At 38.7% G+C, this 15,873-nt stretch overlaps 1 protein-coding gene across 8 annotated transcripts in view; it reads right to left on the reverse strand.

The window, feature by feature from the left end:
- Positions 1–3,473: 3,473 nt before the first annotated feature.
- The window catches only part of LOC122966314 (ubiquitin carboxyl-terminal hydrolase 7), a 64,759-nt gene continuing 52,359 nt past the window's right edge, over positions 3,474–15,873 (reverse strand). For 7 of the 8 annotated variants that reach the window (XM_044330415.1, XM_044330419.1, XM_044330412.1 and 4 more), the window contains exons 16-31: positions 15,221–15,355; positions 14,902–15,003; positions 14,458–14,563; positions 13,168–13,260; positions 12,950–13,017; positions 12,560–12,660; positions 11,760–11,913; positions 10,608–10,675; positions 9,744–9,852; positions 8,469–8,546; positions 7,818–7,918; positions 6,672–6,771; positions 6,125–6,244; positions 5,927–5,998; positions 5,589–5,679; positions 3,474–3,874 (exon numbers count right to left, since the gene is read on the reverse strand). In XM_044330415.1, coding sequence (XP_044186350.1) covers positions 3,768–3,874; positions 5,589–5,679; positions 5,927–5,998; positions 6,125–6,244; positions 6,672–6,771; positions 7,818–7,918; positions 8,469–8,546; positions 9,744–9,852; positions 10,608–10,675; positions 11,760–11,913; positions 12,560–12,660; positions 12,950–13,017; positions 13,168–13,260; positions 14,458–14,563; positions 14,902–15,003; positions 15,221–15,355 — 1,605 coding nt within the window. In that variant the 3' untranslated portion in view covers positions 3,474–3,767. The remainder of the gene's footprint in view (positions 3,875–5,588; positions 5,680–5,926; positions 5,999–6,124; positions 6,245–6,671; positions 6,772–7,817; positions 7,919–8,468; positions 8,547–9,743; positions 9,853–10,607; positions 10,676–11,759; positions 11,914–12,559; positions 12,661–12,949; positions 13,018–13,167; positions 13,261–14,457; positions 14,564–14,901; positions 15,004–15,220; positions 15,356–15,873) is intronic. The other variant, XM_044330411.1, reaches the window with a different exon arrangement.

A 15,873-nucleotide genomic window follows, 5' to 3' on the forward strand; every position in this document is an offset into this window, starting at 1 on the left:
TTATATCATATATGAAGGGATGTTGAAATAAAAGCTAATTTTATGTGCAAATATTTGTTTACATTTGGTCATTTGAATACTACGGGCTAAATTAAAGCAATTCTACTGTCTTGATGTGATGTGTTCATTGACAGTCAACTTTTGTGTTGGCACAGCCACTGATCAAGTCACTTGAAATAAAATGTGCCCAATCATTTGAATATTTAAAATCATTTTTTGAGCATGTATGCACTGAACTAATATCTGCAGGTATCTTGCTGTATGCCCATCCTAGAGATGTACATTTTTGTTGACAAAAATAACACAATAACAATATGTAAGTGAACACAGGCAAAATGTGTCATCCTCCTCATGTCCTTACACATTGTCCTTGAATGAAACTGAGTATGCTTGGTCTTGTGTTATTTATGATTATTAACTATTTTATAACAATATTTCTAATAAAAGTAGACTATATAGACGATGTATGGCACTCTGCTGTGATTCTTCTTTTGTCTTTTTTCTTGCCCTCCCTTACAGAGGTCAGAGGTCAGAGTCAAGTTGGGGGTTTAAGCAAAACACTAAGTTGTAACTGCACAAGAGTCTGAACAAACAGGTGTTTTTGTTGACAAAACAATCTCACCACATGGATGACAAGTCCTTAAATTGCCCAGAAAAATGGAAGCTTACGTTTTTATGACAATGGGGCAAACTTCATCAGCTGAAGATCATTTGCTACAATTGAAAGCTCTAGAACAGCTACTAAATGGACTTTGTAGTTAGATGTGTTTGTCAACTGCTGTTTCCAGGGTTAATGATAAACTTTCAACGGCAGTTGGTTTTATGTAAATTTGAATGTTGCATTATGTGATAATTAAAGACTTGCCAGCAGTGTGGATATGGATGGTAGTGTCAGTCAGTCTGGTTTACTTTGGCTCAGACTGAGTCATCTAAACAAGTACTGAATGGATTGCCAAGAAACTTGTATAGACATTCACAGTTGTCAGAGGATGAAGCCTACTGGCTTTCATTACCCCAACTTCCTCTAGCGCCACCATGAGGTTGACTTGTGGTTTTGGGTGAAATGTCCCAGAACAATTGGACGGGATGTCATGAAATTTGATACAGATGTTCATGTCAGCCTCAGGAAGAAATGTAATAATTTAAGTGATCCGTCAACTTTTCATCTTGCACAATCAGGAAAAAAAATCTTTTTCTCCAATAATGACGAAATACCTGCAAAGCTAATAACATTCAGCCCCAACTGAACTTTGTGTTTAGTGCTAATGTATAGTGTTAATACATATAAAAATACTCTGCTTGGAACAATAATGTGTCTGATTTTTTTTTTTTCCACAAAAAAAGTGTAATTCCCTGTAATACCACTATAAAATCCTTAAAATGGCATCCACTCCTTCTTCCTCATTAAAAATTCAAAATCTATATGCATACTGGATCTGAAGTGGCTCCATACTAGTTGTGATGTCACAAATCATGCTCGTAGGTAACACACCTAAAAACGCAGAGAAACTTTCCCCCTTCAGCAGATGAATGTGAGAACAAACTCTGCAGAGTGAAGTTCAAACATCTAAATGAAGTAAAAATAAGCAAAACTAATTTTTGAGGGACTTTAAATTTAAATCTTAGCAAATAATGTGAAGGTGAGTAGCAGGTGGCTGGGTAGCATGCTGAGCACTCTACAACAAAGTACCATCGAGCAAGACATCACTGTCAGCTCCGAGGTGACCTCTGACCTCACTGGGAAAATGAAAAAGTCTTCCATCACGAAGCTTCTTGCTCTGAAGTTTATATAAGATCTCTGTCCTGGTCGACCAGTCGTATGGACAAGCAGCAGAGTAGTGTTTTTGTTTTTATAGAAAATTTTATTCAACATACATTTTCCAGCAAAAAGGCAATATACAGGAATAGTTGTCGTACACTGCTGCTACACTGAGGATTTTAAACTGGAAAAGATCAAATTAAGGTGTGATTCTGCAGGTCATCTTTGTACTGCACTTTTTAACAAGACAAAACCAATGCCGTTAGTTTTGAAAAGAAAAATAATCCAAATGTAACAGAAAAAAATCGTCAATGGTACATCAGGAACGCAAAAAAAAAGAAGAGAAAATAAACCCTACACACAAGAAATATGAACACCTGGCTCCTTTTGTACCCAACAACAAAGGCGCGTGTTTCTCTTAAATTTTACACGTTCATATTTTTAAATATACAATTCTTAAATGTTGTCTTTACAGAGCCAGCTATGCGCTATTAGGGGAGCATTCCATCTGTGCTTTAAAAGAAATAAAACAACCAAAAGAAAAATAAATTCATAGGGCTTAAAGTGTTTCTTACAATGCTGGTTTTGTCTCTACACAATCCTCACACCTGTGGGGGCTCTAAGTGTCTGCGGCTCCCTACCAAGCACAGCGCAATTACTGCTCCCAACCACCTGGAGGCGACATTTCAATCAAGAGAAGATGGGAGGGAGAAGCTTGAGTGTGTGTGTGTATGTGTGTGTGTGTGTTCAGAGGAATGACTGAGAAAGACATGAAAACCCCCAAATAACAAAAAAGGAAGAGAATCAAGGAGGGTGTAATGTCAGTGCGCGTGTGTGTTCCTTTAAAGTCATTAACCAACTCAAAATCACAGCCAAAACGTACATTTGCCAGTCCTGAGAAACCTCTGACGTTAAGTGCCAACGTGCAAGATGAAATACAGACAAATTTCCTTCTTATTTCTCCCCATTTATTTTTAAACAGATGCTGTGGATTCTTATTTTATTATACAAGATCTGCAGAAAGAGACAAAAAAAAAATCATTTATTTTTCCTCCCAACAAAACTAAGTGAGAAAGAACTGTGTGTAAACTTGGAAATACTTTTTTTTTTTTTTTTGTTGCACTAAAGGATGGGAGCAGAAAATATAAGAACCACATCAGGGCAACTAGTGAGCCTCAGGCATTTTAAAAAGAGGATGGACGCCAGTTAGCAGCCGCTTTTGAAAAAATTATTCTGCAAAATAGCCATCAGGCCCTCTCTCCCTTTCTGTCAGTTAGTCCTCGCAAACATCCTTCCATCAAACTCTCCACACAGCAGCATGATGCCTCTTCAAACAACTCTTTATTTAAAAACAACCCCAAAAAAAAAAAAAAAAAACGGAAGGAAAAAAAAAAGCTGGTGAGTGACGTGGGAGAGGGAAAAAAAACTAAGTCTAGAAGTTCATATATATATATTTATGTATATATATATTTTTTTATTTATACTGTGTCCCACTTCCTCTCCCCTCTCCGCTTAATTCATATTAAAATCCAATTTCATTTCTCACACTTCCAGACAGGCAACAAAAAAAAAAAAAAAAAAAAAAAAAAACAGGCAGTCAACAGTTAGAGAAGCCAGAAAAAAAAAACGAAAAAAAAAAACAAAACAAACAGCCTCGAACGTAGAGGGAGACGATAAAAAAAAAAAATATAAACAGCAAAATAAACAGTCAGGAGGTGGTTGGTGCAGTTTATTTTGTGGTTGAAGAATAATCCGTCAGCTGCAGTAAGATCCATATCGCTGAAGACATAGTGCCGGTGTAGAGCTGTAGAGGTGTCCAGGCGGGGTGTTAAAAGTGATGAACACACACACACACACACACGCATACCCACACAGTCTTTCACACACAAACACACACGCACACATGGTTGGTTACAGTCTGTGGTTATGGTGTGTTAAGTAGGTAGGGAGGAAGGCGGAGCAGGAGGAGGAGGAGGATGAGGAGGACAACGAGGAAGGGCGGGCTGCTTTAGTTGTGGATCTTGATTGCTTTCTCCAGGTAGGTGTAGCGACCTCTCTTTGGAGCTTTGTTGAAATGATCCAACCCTAGCCAGGGGCGCGGGTGGGACATGTTACCTGCAGCACAGAGAAGGAGACACATCAGAGCGGTTGTTACATGTCAAGTCTCCCGTTTGAAATGATTATTCAGAGACAGAAGGTGTTAATAACTGCAGTAGTATAAATACGTCAACAATTCCAGCAGTAGCTTTGTTCCTATCAAATCAATATTGTGTTACAGTTGGCAGTTCATTGCTGTATTAAATCCCAAGACAAATATGGGGACCAGTGGCAGCGTGTTCCCCGACTTAATCAAACTAAAATCACATTTTCCACAAGTAAAAACAAACAGTCTCTAAAGGTGTCTTCTTAAGAAACATAAATGGGCTGTTTTGCTGTGGGCAGGAGAAAGGATTAAAAACTCTGAAACATAATCCTCTCTCAGGACGATCTTGTAGTAAAAAGTAGAATTAAGCTGTTCAGATTAAAAAGTTATCTACTAGGGCTGCATCTAACAATTATTTTCATTATCAATTAATTGTCTATAAAAGGATATGAAAATAATGGAAAATGCTGTTGTAATTTCTTAGAGCCCAAGGGGACACCTTCTAATGACTTGTTTTGTTTGATCTACAGGCCAAAACCTAAATATATTGTTGTTTGCTATAATGTATGACACATAAAAACATAAAATATTCACATTCGAGGAGCAGCAACCAGCAAATGTTTAGCATTTTTCCTTAGAAAACGACTAAAACCATTATCAAAATAGTTGCCGATTAATTTTCTGTCGATCAACTCATTGATTTATTGACTAATCATTGCAGCTCTTGTATCTACTAGTATTTATGTTGAACAAAAGTCAACTTATTTTGCCTGAGAATCCTGCGTTTTTCACTGGAGCCTTCTGCAAATGTCGTGGTCTCATATAAACGAGTGATTTCCTGACTGTCCTTGTGATGCATTTGCATGCTCTCATGTAGAGCTGTGACGATAACCGCATCACTGTGGTCATGTGATGCCTACCGCTGGGTTGAGCTCATTACCGTCATTACTGCAATTTCTTTTAAAAAATGCCAAACACAACCGGATGGAGATACATTGGAGAATCTGTGTTGCCTCGGCTTGCTCAGGGCACCAAGCTGCAGGACCGCCCCACAAGAACGACCGCCCAGGGGGACACCAAAAGCGGTGCGCGAGGAAGTGGAAATGCAGCAAGCGAGTCGCCATCACAGCAAGGCTAAGGGCTAACCCCAGTTGACCAGCTCTCCTGTCAATCTTCATCGCCAACGTCTGCTCCATTGACAATAAACTAGACTACCTAAAACTGATTCTGACCTCCTGGAGAGAAATGACAAACTGCTGTGCCCTCATTTTCACCAAGAGTATCTCCAACTCCGCTATCCAGCTAGCCAGGCTAACTGCTCTCTAGTCAGACAATATTGCTTCGCTGTCCAGTAAGACAAGGTAGTGGCCTGTATATTTATATGTGTGTGGCGATCATTTCTGCACACTACTCAGCATTAGTGGAGGTTCTAGCAGTCAAATGTAGATCTTATCTATTAAGATAACTTTTGGACTGTAAAGTCCAATAAATTAAAAAATTAAAAAAAAAAAAAGTAATTATTTGCATTGGCAGTAAACCATACCGTGAGAATCAATGCCCTACTATCATTTTATTTGTGGACTTTGGTTATATATGTATTGTTCTTATAAAAATGCTAGCTCCATCCAGCATTAGCATCTACAGCACTTCCTGCCATCAGTACAGTAACATTAGCAGTGTAAATACCTGGCTGTGGTTCAAAGTCCTTCAAGTTGACCTCGTACTCGTCTTCAGTGATGTACTGATGCCGGCCCATCATCACAATCGCAAACTTGAACTGAAAACACACAAAAACACATTAACAGCCTACCACTGTATACCTGTACAACATTAATATTTAGACAGCAACACGACTGCTTTGTTTATTCTGAGTTCTGTCACACTGAAATTATAAAAAATATGCAGAAAACACTTCTTAGCATTGGGTGACATTTCATTAATATTAAACTGAAAATATTAAATATCTAAAATGTACTTAATACAGGACATTTTTCCAGTTGTGTACTCAAAGAAAGATGTTTTACCTTCTCAAATTCTTTCTCCTGGATGTCCAGCATGGTCTGGATCCTCCTCATCACCTCCCGAAATGATTCACCCTGTGGGGAGAGGCGGGGTGGGAATCAAAGAAGGAAACAACCACACAAACGCAGAACATTAAGTAATACATCATGTTAAGTAGACGATAAACACTCTTTCACATATTTGTGTGCACACATACACACCTGTCTGATCTTGAGCAAGAAGGGGATCCCAAAGGTGCCAAAGACTTCCTTGTGGAAATGAGCAACAGGGATTAGCATTTCACTGTCCTTGTCCAAGTCCACCTGGTCCAAAGGTATCTCCTGAGAGAGGGAAGCAAATAGAAAAAGGTGAGAGGAGAGATGGAGACATCAGAGCAGCTTTCAAGAGCAATTTAACATAATTACGGTCATCATTTTGGAAATCCCTCAGGTGTAGTTACAGGTGCTGACACAGATCAGCTGACACAGACAACAGATTTGAAGCTTTTAACCAGAAGAGATCAGTGCTTCAGCTTGTTTAGTTAATCTTTAACAACTGAACCTGATTACTTTCAAGTAGAGAGTCTCTGTAAACGATGGCTGCCAAAGTGGCTTTTTGTGTAGACAAACTTAGCAGACTGTGTCAAAAAATATAACTGTCAGGATGAGGGCTTATTTAAGTGGAGGAAACAAAATCAGAAAAAATAAACTAAAAAGAGAAGAGAAACCAAAAACAGACAAACAGGGAACACTGAACATACATAGTTACCTCTATTCTGAAGGTGCGACTGGCAGCCGGAGATAAACATTCTAGCAGCTCGTCCTCCTGGTGAACCCCAATGATTTTATAGCTTACTATCTCTAACAGCCTGGAGAGGAGACAGAGAGTGAGGATTAATACTCTAAAGCATCTTCTCAAAGACAAACTGATTTGCAGAGCATAAAATCATATTAAACAAGAGATAAACATAAAAATGTGTCTACAAAAGTAATAATTAGAGGAATACATACAATACCCAGAGTTGTTAAAGACAGCAGGTTAGTAAAATCTTTACAACAAAAAACCCTTTCAAATATGTACATTACCCTGTAAATGTTTCTGGTTTTTGATAGCATCATGTCAGTTGTTTTTTTTTTTTTGGATGGGGGGGGGGCTTGTATTCTGCTGATAAACCTCAATCATGTTTTGTACATGGTAAAGATTAGATCAAGCCATATTTACTGGCTGATACTGTCCAGACCACATTCTCTTTATTGGTCCTCATCCAAGATGCACTACTAATTGCCACTATATGAAAAGCTACTTTATGATCAAAATGTGAGCTGAACTTCGGGCTGACAGTGAGTCTCTGGCCAGTGTGTTAAAAATGACACAATGAAAGTAGTATTGTTAATGTGCTATAATGCTACAGCTGTATCTTAACATTGCATAACAAACTGTGGATATTTCAAGTTGGGCTGTGGTGGTTTTGATTTGTTTTCCTCACCGTGAGAAAGCCATTTTTAATGAAACAGAGTAATATTTATAGCGTGTTGTATTTGGGGTGTACTGGTTTTTAAATTAATTTATATAATGTGCACCATAATATGCCAAAATTTCCATAAGGTGGGATACCTTTAACTACTTCACAAAAAAAAGCCTTCCAATGGTTGCTTAATTCTAAGCAGTGACAGGAAGTATTATGTGTGCACTCATAAAACTGCAGCTCAGGGCGGACCAGATGAGAAAAGAAGAGCTTGCTGTCTGATGGAGGTCGGTGCGTGCTTGGTTTTGATCAGTGAAAAAAAAAAAAAAACTAGTAATGACCAATACGAGCTCAACCCCATAGTAGGCACATTTCAGTGAAATACTGAATCACTGAAACACATCTGGAACAATGAGACACACACACACACATTCTTGCAGGGTGAGTACCTGAGCTTCTCAGAGCCTTTTTCAGAAAGCTCCACTGACTTTTTACATTCTTCCAAAAGGTCCCGCACACAGCCATGCTTGTCAGGGTAGAGGGTGATCTCCTGCAATGAGCACAAATCCACAGTTAACGTCTCTGCTTATATCACGTAAAGCATTTGACTTATCATGTGTAGTTATGCGTGTAAAGTGTTTCTGAATTATTGTTGATTGCTCTTGTCAAATATGATACAGTAATTTTACTGGCTGATTTCAACTTGCATGTAAATGTAGAGCAATGGAATTTATGGACCTTGTTACTAGTCTAGACTAGTGAAGAATGCCACTCATTAATGTGGACATACACTGGACCTTATTTTTACAAAGAGTATTGATGTTGATGTTTCATTTATTTTACAGGTTCCATTTTCTGATCAATCCTGTCTTTTTCAATGTTTCTCTCTGTACTCCAACCAAGTGTTCAGAGTCTAATACATATACTAATTATATATATAATTGTAAAGTGTATTGGGACCATGCTGCATGGTTTAAGTAAAACTGATTGATTGATTGTAGTGACATGTTCCATCTTCCTAAGACGGAGTTAGACAATGTGAGAAAAAGTGTATGAGATTGTCACACATTCTGTGGCAGTAAAAAGTGTGTGTGCGTTACCTCCTCTCTGAACTGGCTGTTGAGCCATATGGATTTAAAACTCCTCCTGTTCTCGAAGTCTGTTATCTTCATCTTTAACTGTGGATAGATGAAGAGGAGAGAAAAAAGAATTTAAGTTTTGCTATGCAATGTGCTGCATTCAGAAAGACATACAAAGAGTACACTACCTATTTAGCATTACACTTCTATAAAAACATAACAAAAGTACTGCAGCAGTCTTTTTAATTCCACTGTTCTTCCTCCTTGTAAAACCTGGGGCCTACATTGCCCACAATGCAACTCCACCATCAGAGATTCAGGTGTGTTATGCAAGTAATGGCCAATGTAGCGTCGAGCCGCTAGCCTCAAGCAGAGATAAAGAACGAGCTACAGAGGTCTGGTGAGCCCATCTCTTTCTAACTACACATCAGCTAAAATTGGCGCATTTCTCCTTTAAGTGTTAACTGATCATTTATTTGAATGGGATGCAGAGATCTATGGATGTGTTTCCATCATTCAGATCCCACAGGTTCCAATTGAAAATAAATGTGTGGTGCTACTGTGTGTGCAATGCATTTTTAATTTGTAGGAGGATCTCGAGTTCACATTTACTTGTACAGAGACAAATAAGTGCCTTAAACTACCAGCGAGGCTGGAGTGTACCACCTGTCTTATTTAGTAAATAATGTAGCAAACGAGGATGAGGGACTGTTATGTTAAACTTAGCTGGTAGCCAACGTAGCCTAGCTCCGCTTGGACAATCAGCTAAAAACCTCAGTTACATCATAACTTGCAGCTGGCCTGGCAGGAGAAGATACCTCCCTGCTGGCATATCTACCAGTTCAGCATGTGCCATAAATCTTGTTTCTCCATCCTGAACATGGTTTACTATATAAAACAGAATGGTATATGTTTTTGTGCTAAACTTTCAAGAATGTAGGAAGTATCTTTAGTTAGAAAGAAAAATGATAAAACATCTGTCTGTCCTCATTCTGCCAGAAAATCCAAAATCATTTTAGAGATAAAAAATATACAAGAGACAATATTAATGAAGGTTTGAAAGACAAGGCTAGAACAACAAAGATGAGTACAGAGAAGAATGAGAAGATCCAAAACTAAGAAATGTTAAGATAAACAAGGACTAAGAAATAAGAACAACGGAACTGCTTTTAAACACTTTGGGGCATTAGCAGCTGTCTTGGCCTTTCAAAAAACGTAGGCGTATGTGGAAGAAAACTAAAAAAGTATTAAACACAATAAATCCCAGAAGGCCCTGAGTTGGCAAACCATTCCTACCTGCTGGTAGTACAGTTTCTTGGGCTGCCGAGGCTTGAAGAATTGCAGCAGGTCCCGCAGCGTTCCCTCATAGTTGTGTCTGAGAGGATTCCCTGGACCGTCCCTGTACCTGGCCACCACACCACCAGGCAGGGGGGGAGGACGACAAAGGGGAGGAAAGAAGCACGGCAGCAGAAGAGAAACAGGAGGTGGGGAAAAAAGAAACGACAGAGGAGAGAAGAGAGGCAAGTGGACAAGGAGAGAAAAGAGGGATATGGAGGTGAACAGGAGGAGAAGACAAGAAAATTCAGAGAGGCACAGAGACAGAGAGGAAGAGAAGAGGAGAGGAGAGGGAGGAGTAAGAGGAAAACAACAAAGAAAGGTGGGGGGGGACAGGTTACGCAACATTTCTACTGACAACTGCATGTAATCAAATCAAAGGCAAACATGACAAGTCTTGAGAACGACGGCACATTATGTACACTATTCATTTCTTTCTGTATGTCATGTATTGTGTAATTTATTACACCAGGAATCATGTTCCAATAACATCAAGTGAGAGAAAACAGAACACTGCAAGTTCAGGTCTTATGTTTTTTTTAAATAGGACCAATTACCCCACAGCAAAAGCATAATTAGTCAATTATGGTAAGAAGAAAACAAGTAGTAAAGCTCTGTTTCTTTTTCTTCCTTTGGCCTCATGTGATTTACCAGTTGTAAATCTGAAAATCTTTTATTTTAATTCCTGGCTCGAGATACAGTGAGACAGTCAAGTGTAGAAAGGTGATCTGTTTTATGTGTTATTAATATTACTATATTCACAGTTTTGAGTCTTACTGCAGGCCTATTATCTGTGTGAGAGTGTTGATGAGACAAGCCTCCTACCCCTGTGACTTGAAGAACTGCAGCAGCATGGGATCTGTGTTCAACCTCTGTGCTACCGTCTTGGCCACCTGAAAAAATACACAGCACAAACATTATAAAAGGGGGTCACCGCAGACCTGTCATGTTATTTCATTTGTGTCGGTTATAAGGAAATGCCAACAGGGAGACTGTAAGGAAAAAGGAAAAAATATTTAACAGGGGACTATGCTCATTTCCAACTCTATGTTTTTATTCTGGGACTCTGGAGTAGCTTTGCATGGTTCACCGTTCAAAAAACTCCTTATTTATCTTATACTGGCCCTTTATGCAGCCCCTCAGTTCAGCCTCTATCTCTACCAGGCAGTTGTGGCCACTCTGTTCTGATTGGCCAGCTTTCTGGAAGCTTGCCGAGGGGAAGCCGTATCAGAGTTGTGTTAAGTTACTGCTGATGAAAACCCAACATTTCCTGATTTACTGCTTCAAATTAAAATCTTTTAAGTGACTAGATAATGGGAGATGTCTATTGTGAAGAATTTACAGGAAATGAAACATGTTCCTCACTGAATTAGTAGAGCGTCATTAGCAGAGCTAAAAAACGCTGTTTGATGAAGACCTGCAGACAACCAACACGCCTCCAACAGGTAAACTACTTATTTTACTTTGCCATGCTGTGTAATGGAAAAACACTCAAAGCATACCAGCTAAGCTCAGCGTGACTACCCCTAAAACAATGGAAAAACGCCATAATGTTAGCGGAGTGGAGCAGTGAACTCCTGTGCGTGGAGCAAATGACCATATAAAGAAATCCATCATGTTCCGACATCAGCTTGGGCTAAAAGTAGAAACAAAAAATGTTGGAAACCGAGCGTTCAGAGCAGTCTGAAGCCGGTGCTTTTTGCTCATAGGGATTACTTCTACATACATTTACCTCATTATTTGACACTTTGTCCTTGTTTAATATGAACATACGATACTGTAACATTTTTTTATATATATATATATATATATATATATATATATATATATATATATATATATATATATATGAAAAATAATAGGTACCCTTTAAAGATTAGATTTATGCTGCTTCGAGTTTCATATAAAATAGCAAGAAATTAGCTAAATAACTCCTAGTTTCCAAACATTCACTTCAAGTACCTGCAAAGACCATACCTGAAAATAGTTCATGCGGTTAGAGAGTGTGACCACGAAGCCGGGGTCGTTGTGAATGGTCTTGTCACAGAAAATGACATCCACTCGGTGGTAGAGGTCCCGGAAATAGTCCTTGGCGGTAGGCAGCTCACTGCTGTCGTTCTCTGGGTCGTCCCTGCATGATTAGAGGAAAGAAGGAAACGGATAAATTTAGGAACAGAGTGTGCAGTGTTGGCAGGAGGAGGTGGAAAAAAAACAATAGGAGGGAAGACTTGAGACAGATGTGACCAAAGGCAGATGGAGGGATAGGTAGCAGGAGGGATGAAGGGGGAAGTGAAAGTGCAGTGTTGGGAGAGAGCAATTAAGAGAGTATGAAGATGGCAGAACATGAGAAAGAACTGAAATAATATAAAAAATTTATACTGACAGATCCTAAACCCTGCAGACAACATTTTTGACCAATATGTTTCTCCAAATGCAACATACTTCTATTTGCCACCCCCCTCCCTCCAAATCTCAATTTTCAATTGTTTCTCCGTATTTCATCAGAAATAACAGACATGTGAACTCTTCTGCATGTTGCTTTGGTGTTTTGTTGGAACAGAATTTAACAAAAGCTACTGACAAAAAAAAAAAAAAAAAAAAAATTCAGTTAATCTCAAATATATAGCTAAATCTATGGACATTTGAGATAACAATAGTAAGCCAAAGTGCATTCTCAAACATTCTCAAACATTCAAGTTTTTAAAAAAAAAATTGTTTGCATATTAATGTTAGCTCTCACTGCGCAGCACTACTGTAACAGAAACACAAAGTCTTACTTCTGGAAGACAATGATGTCCCCGTCCATGAGCTCATCCAGGGCCTTGTCCAGAGAGACATCATAGTCCTGTATCCGCTCTGTTAGATTGGGCTTTACTTCCTGCAACACACACACACACACAACATTATGGAAAATGTAGTCATCTGCCGTAAAGCCAAAGTGAAGCTATTTGGTGAGTATTCGGTTAAAGATATGTAAACAAGCAAACTACAGAGGAGTGTGAGAAGAAAGGAGATGCTGCAAATAACTGTGAAAACGTGCACAAGAGGGTTTGAGAGACAAAGCTTGTGTGCCAGATATGAGTGTGAAGGAGAGAGTGAGGAGTGAGAACAAGTGAGAAAGAGACAGAGGAATGCGCCAGCAAATGAGAGCTACATAAATAGATCACCTCATAGAGGATAAGGCTAGTTTCCTGCTGAAACCCTGCTCTCTCACACATGACTGGCAGCAGGTCTCCTGTTTACAGAGAGAGAAGAACAGAAACATGATTTAATCCTCAAGCATTTTTTTCACTGCAGACAGAGAACTCATTAAGTTGATGCTATTTAAACTAACACATATGTGATCTAGTGTGTTAAGCTTCAAACATACTTGGATGTTACTTACTTATTTTGCAGGATATAGGTGTGTAGATATGTCCACAATAATTTAAGCTTCTGGTTTTGGGGTCATACATCTTCAAGAACAACATGACATCATCTAAAAAAGGGAAAAATAAAAAAATAATAAAAAATCAAGATACAGTAGCTCTCACAAAGTGACAACAATTTGGTTCCCAGGAAGACACTCTTACAGAGATGGACAGTATATCAAAACAAACATTACTCCTATTACATTAGTCAGAGTTTCCCACAGTCTTAACAGTAATAGTCCAGTGATCTTAACACATGAAGCAAACACTTCTAGTATTTAAAACTGCAGTTTGTCAGTGCTAGGGCTGTCAAAATTGGCCAAGAATGACCTTCAATTATTCCTTCTAAAAAAACCACACAAGTTCAAACCATCCGAATATCTATTTTTGCGTATTATGTCCATATGAGGGCAAACCAATATAAAGAGAGACATAACTACTTGTATAGGTATATTTATTTCAACAAAAACATGTCTTTTACTAGATCTACATACCTACACATTACAAAATAGGCTAAACAAATAAAATAATGTCCTATACAATAAAATATTTGAAGACCGCAGACCTCTCTTTCTGCACCGTTTTTGGTCCTTGAGTGAGAACTGAGAACACGCTGTCTCTCAGAGCAAGATCAAATGAATGATTTGTAATTGATATTTTATTCAATAGCCTAATTTTTTTTAGAGGTTAGGTAATATTCATACTGGTTACCAAAATCTGAAGTATTTCCAGAGGGGGCTTTTTCTGGGAGTGCAAATCACTCTCTCTACAGCCTGAGTTGGCTTGTGAACTCTCTGCCATCATTACCATACCGTTATTGTTGACTTAATCGCTCATTTCAGCTTGACCTACATTTTATTTTCAATCAATGAAAGTGAGGTAAGACTCCTGTCAGTCATGCAGTGCATTCAGTGCAGTGGACCAGGTGCATGTGAGAGTTCGCAAGGCAGACAGTAGTAGTGCTTTTTTTTCCACAATTGAGTGAATTGAATGTCTGTTGTTGTTTTTTTTTTTTTTTTACAATTCGATTATATAATTGAATTGAGAATATTTCTTGACAGCCCTAGTCTGTGCCAACACAAACTGAATGCAAAGTTGGTTTGAAACAAAAAACTTGAATGATGTAGAGGTCACGTTGCACTGCCATAAGCTTTAACTAGCCTCAGACTATCTTGTACCAAACAATGAGTCACTGAGCTCTCTAAGTCAAATGTCATTAACAAAGTAAATATCAAAATCTGTCTTCTGACACTGAAGACACTTACGGTCTTTGTCAAACTTGGGTAACGTGGCCCCGCTGGCCGCCATCTCTGGATCCACCGTCTCCAGAAATATTGTCCAGGGGTTCTCATTGTCACTCAAGTCAATCATCTGAAACAAACAAACGTACAAACTTTTTTAAAAATCCATTTCTAAAACTCTGTGCGCTCACGATTTAGTAGAAGCTTATTTCTGTTCTTCTTCCATTTTTGTGCAGAAACAGTGTGGGTACGAGTTAAAAAAAAAATCCAACTCAAGCAGTGCATACAATTTATCATAACATTCATGATAGACAGTAACAAAAGTAATCCTTGTGTGTTTATTTTGTTCATGTGTCTGTGATACAGTGATGCAGTGTTAGCATCAGTGTGAGAGCACATGAGAATATTCCCCAAAATGTCAGAGGTTACACCCACAAACAAACAGGTCTTACAAACACAACCACTTACCGACTTGTTGCAGTCAGCCTCGTAGTCCAGCATAGCAGGTCGCTTGGTTCCATTGCTACGGGCCTGCATGGGCCACAGCCTCATCTGATCCTGTGGGAAACCCTGCAAGCACATCAATAAATGAGTTTCTATCCAAAAGTTTTTATTCTCATTCTTAGTTTAAACTTGTAAGGAGCGAGCTGAATGGAAAAGACAAAAAAGACTTAATTTCACATAAAGGTGGGAAGCACACCAGGATGGAAGACAAATTTGTATCAACTGTTGATAATTATGAAGGATAGAGAATAACTGAGTGTGTGTACAAATTTGGTTCTCTCACCATGGTCTGGGAGAGGTTCTGGACAAACTCTTGCAGTGTGGAGCTCTTCAGGACCTTGAAGACTGTGTATTTCACCTTCTCCTCATCATACATGTCATTGCCCTGATGACCACAGAACTGGTCCTCTGTCACCATCTACCAGAGGAGGAAGGAAATGGAAAAAACAACCTTAGCGACCGACACTAAAACAGGACAAAGAACCAAAACATGAAGTGAGTGAACAAAAAGCTTGTGAAAAAGCAATAGGTATCTATGTGCTGATCATTGAATTTTGACTGCATATTTAAGGTTTGCCCTGACTGCTGATAAGTCCCTGTTTCTGGCACACATTTAGAATGACAAAAAAACAACAACAACAAAAAACCACCCCACATTTTCCTCATACACAAAAAACTACCAGTCTGTAACTGAATCCTAATAAACAGATCAGTTTAAACAAATGAGAAAAAGAGCCAATTCCATCGGCTTATAGGGGAAAATGCGTACTGGAGTTTTCACACGTTCTCCTTCTCTCATTTGTGTGATCCTCTCCAGAGCAAAGTAATGAGAGAAATTAGCCTTTTGTCCTCACTTACAACTAAATAATAAAGTCAGTGCTGCTAACATCTTTGAACAGGATAAACCTCTTATCTTTTAACAAACCGTTTCCTCAT

Source organism: Thunnus albacares, chromosome 17, assembly GCF_914725855.1.
Source record: "Thunnus albacares chromosome 17, fThuAlb1.1, whole genome shotgun sequence".
In the NCBI taxonomy this organism is placed as follows: Eukaryota; Metazoa; Chordata; class Actinopteri; order Scombriformes; family Scombridae; genus Thunnus; species Thunnus albacares.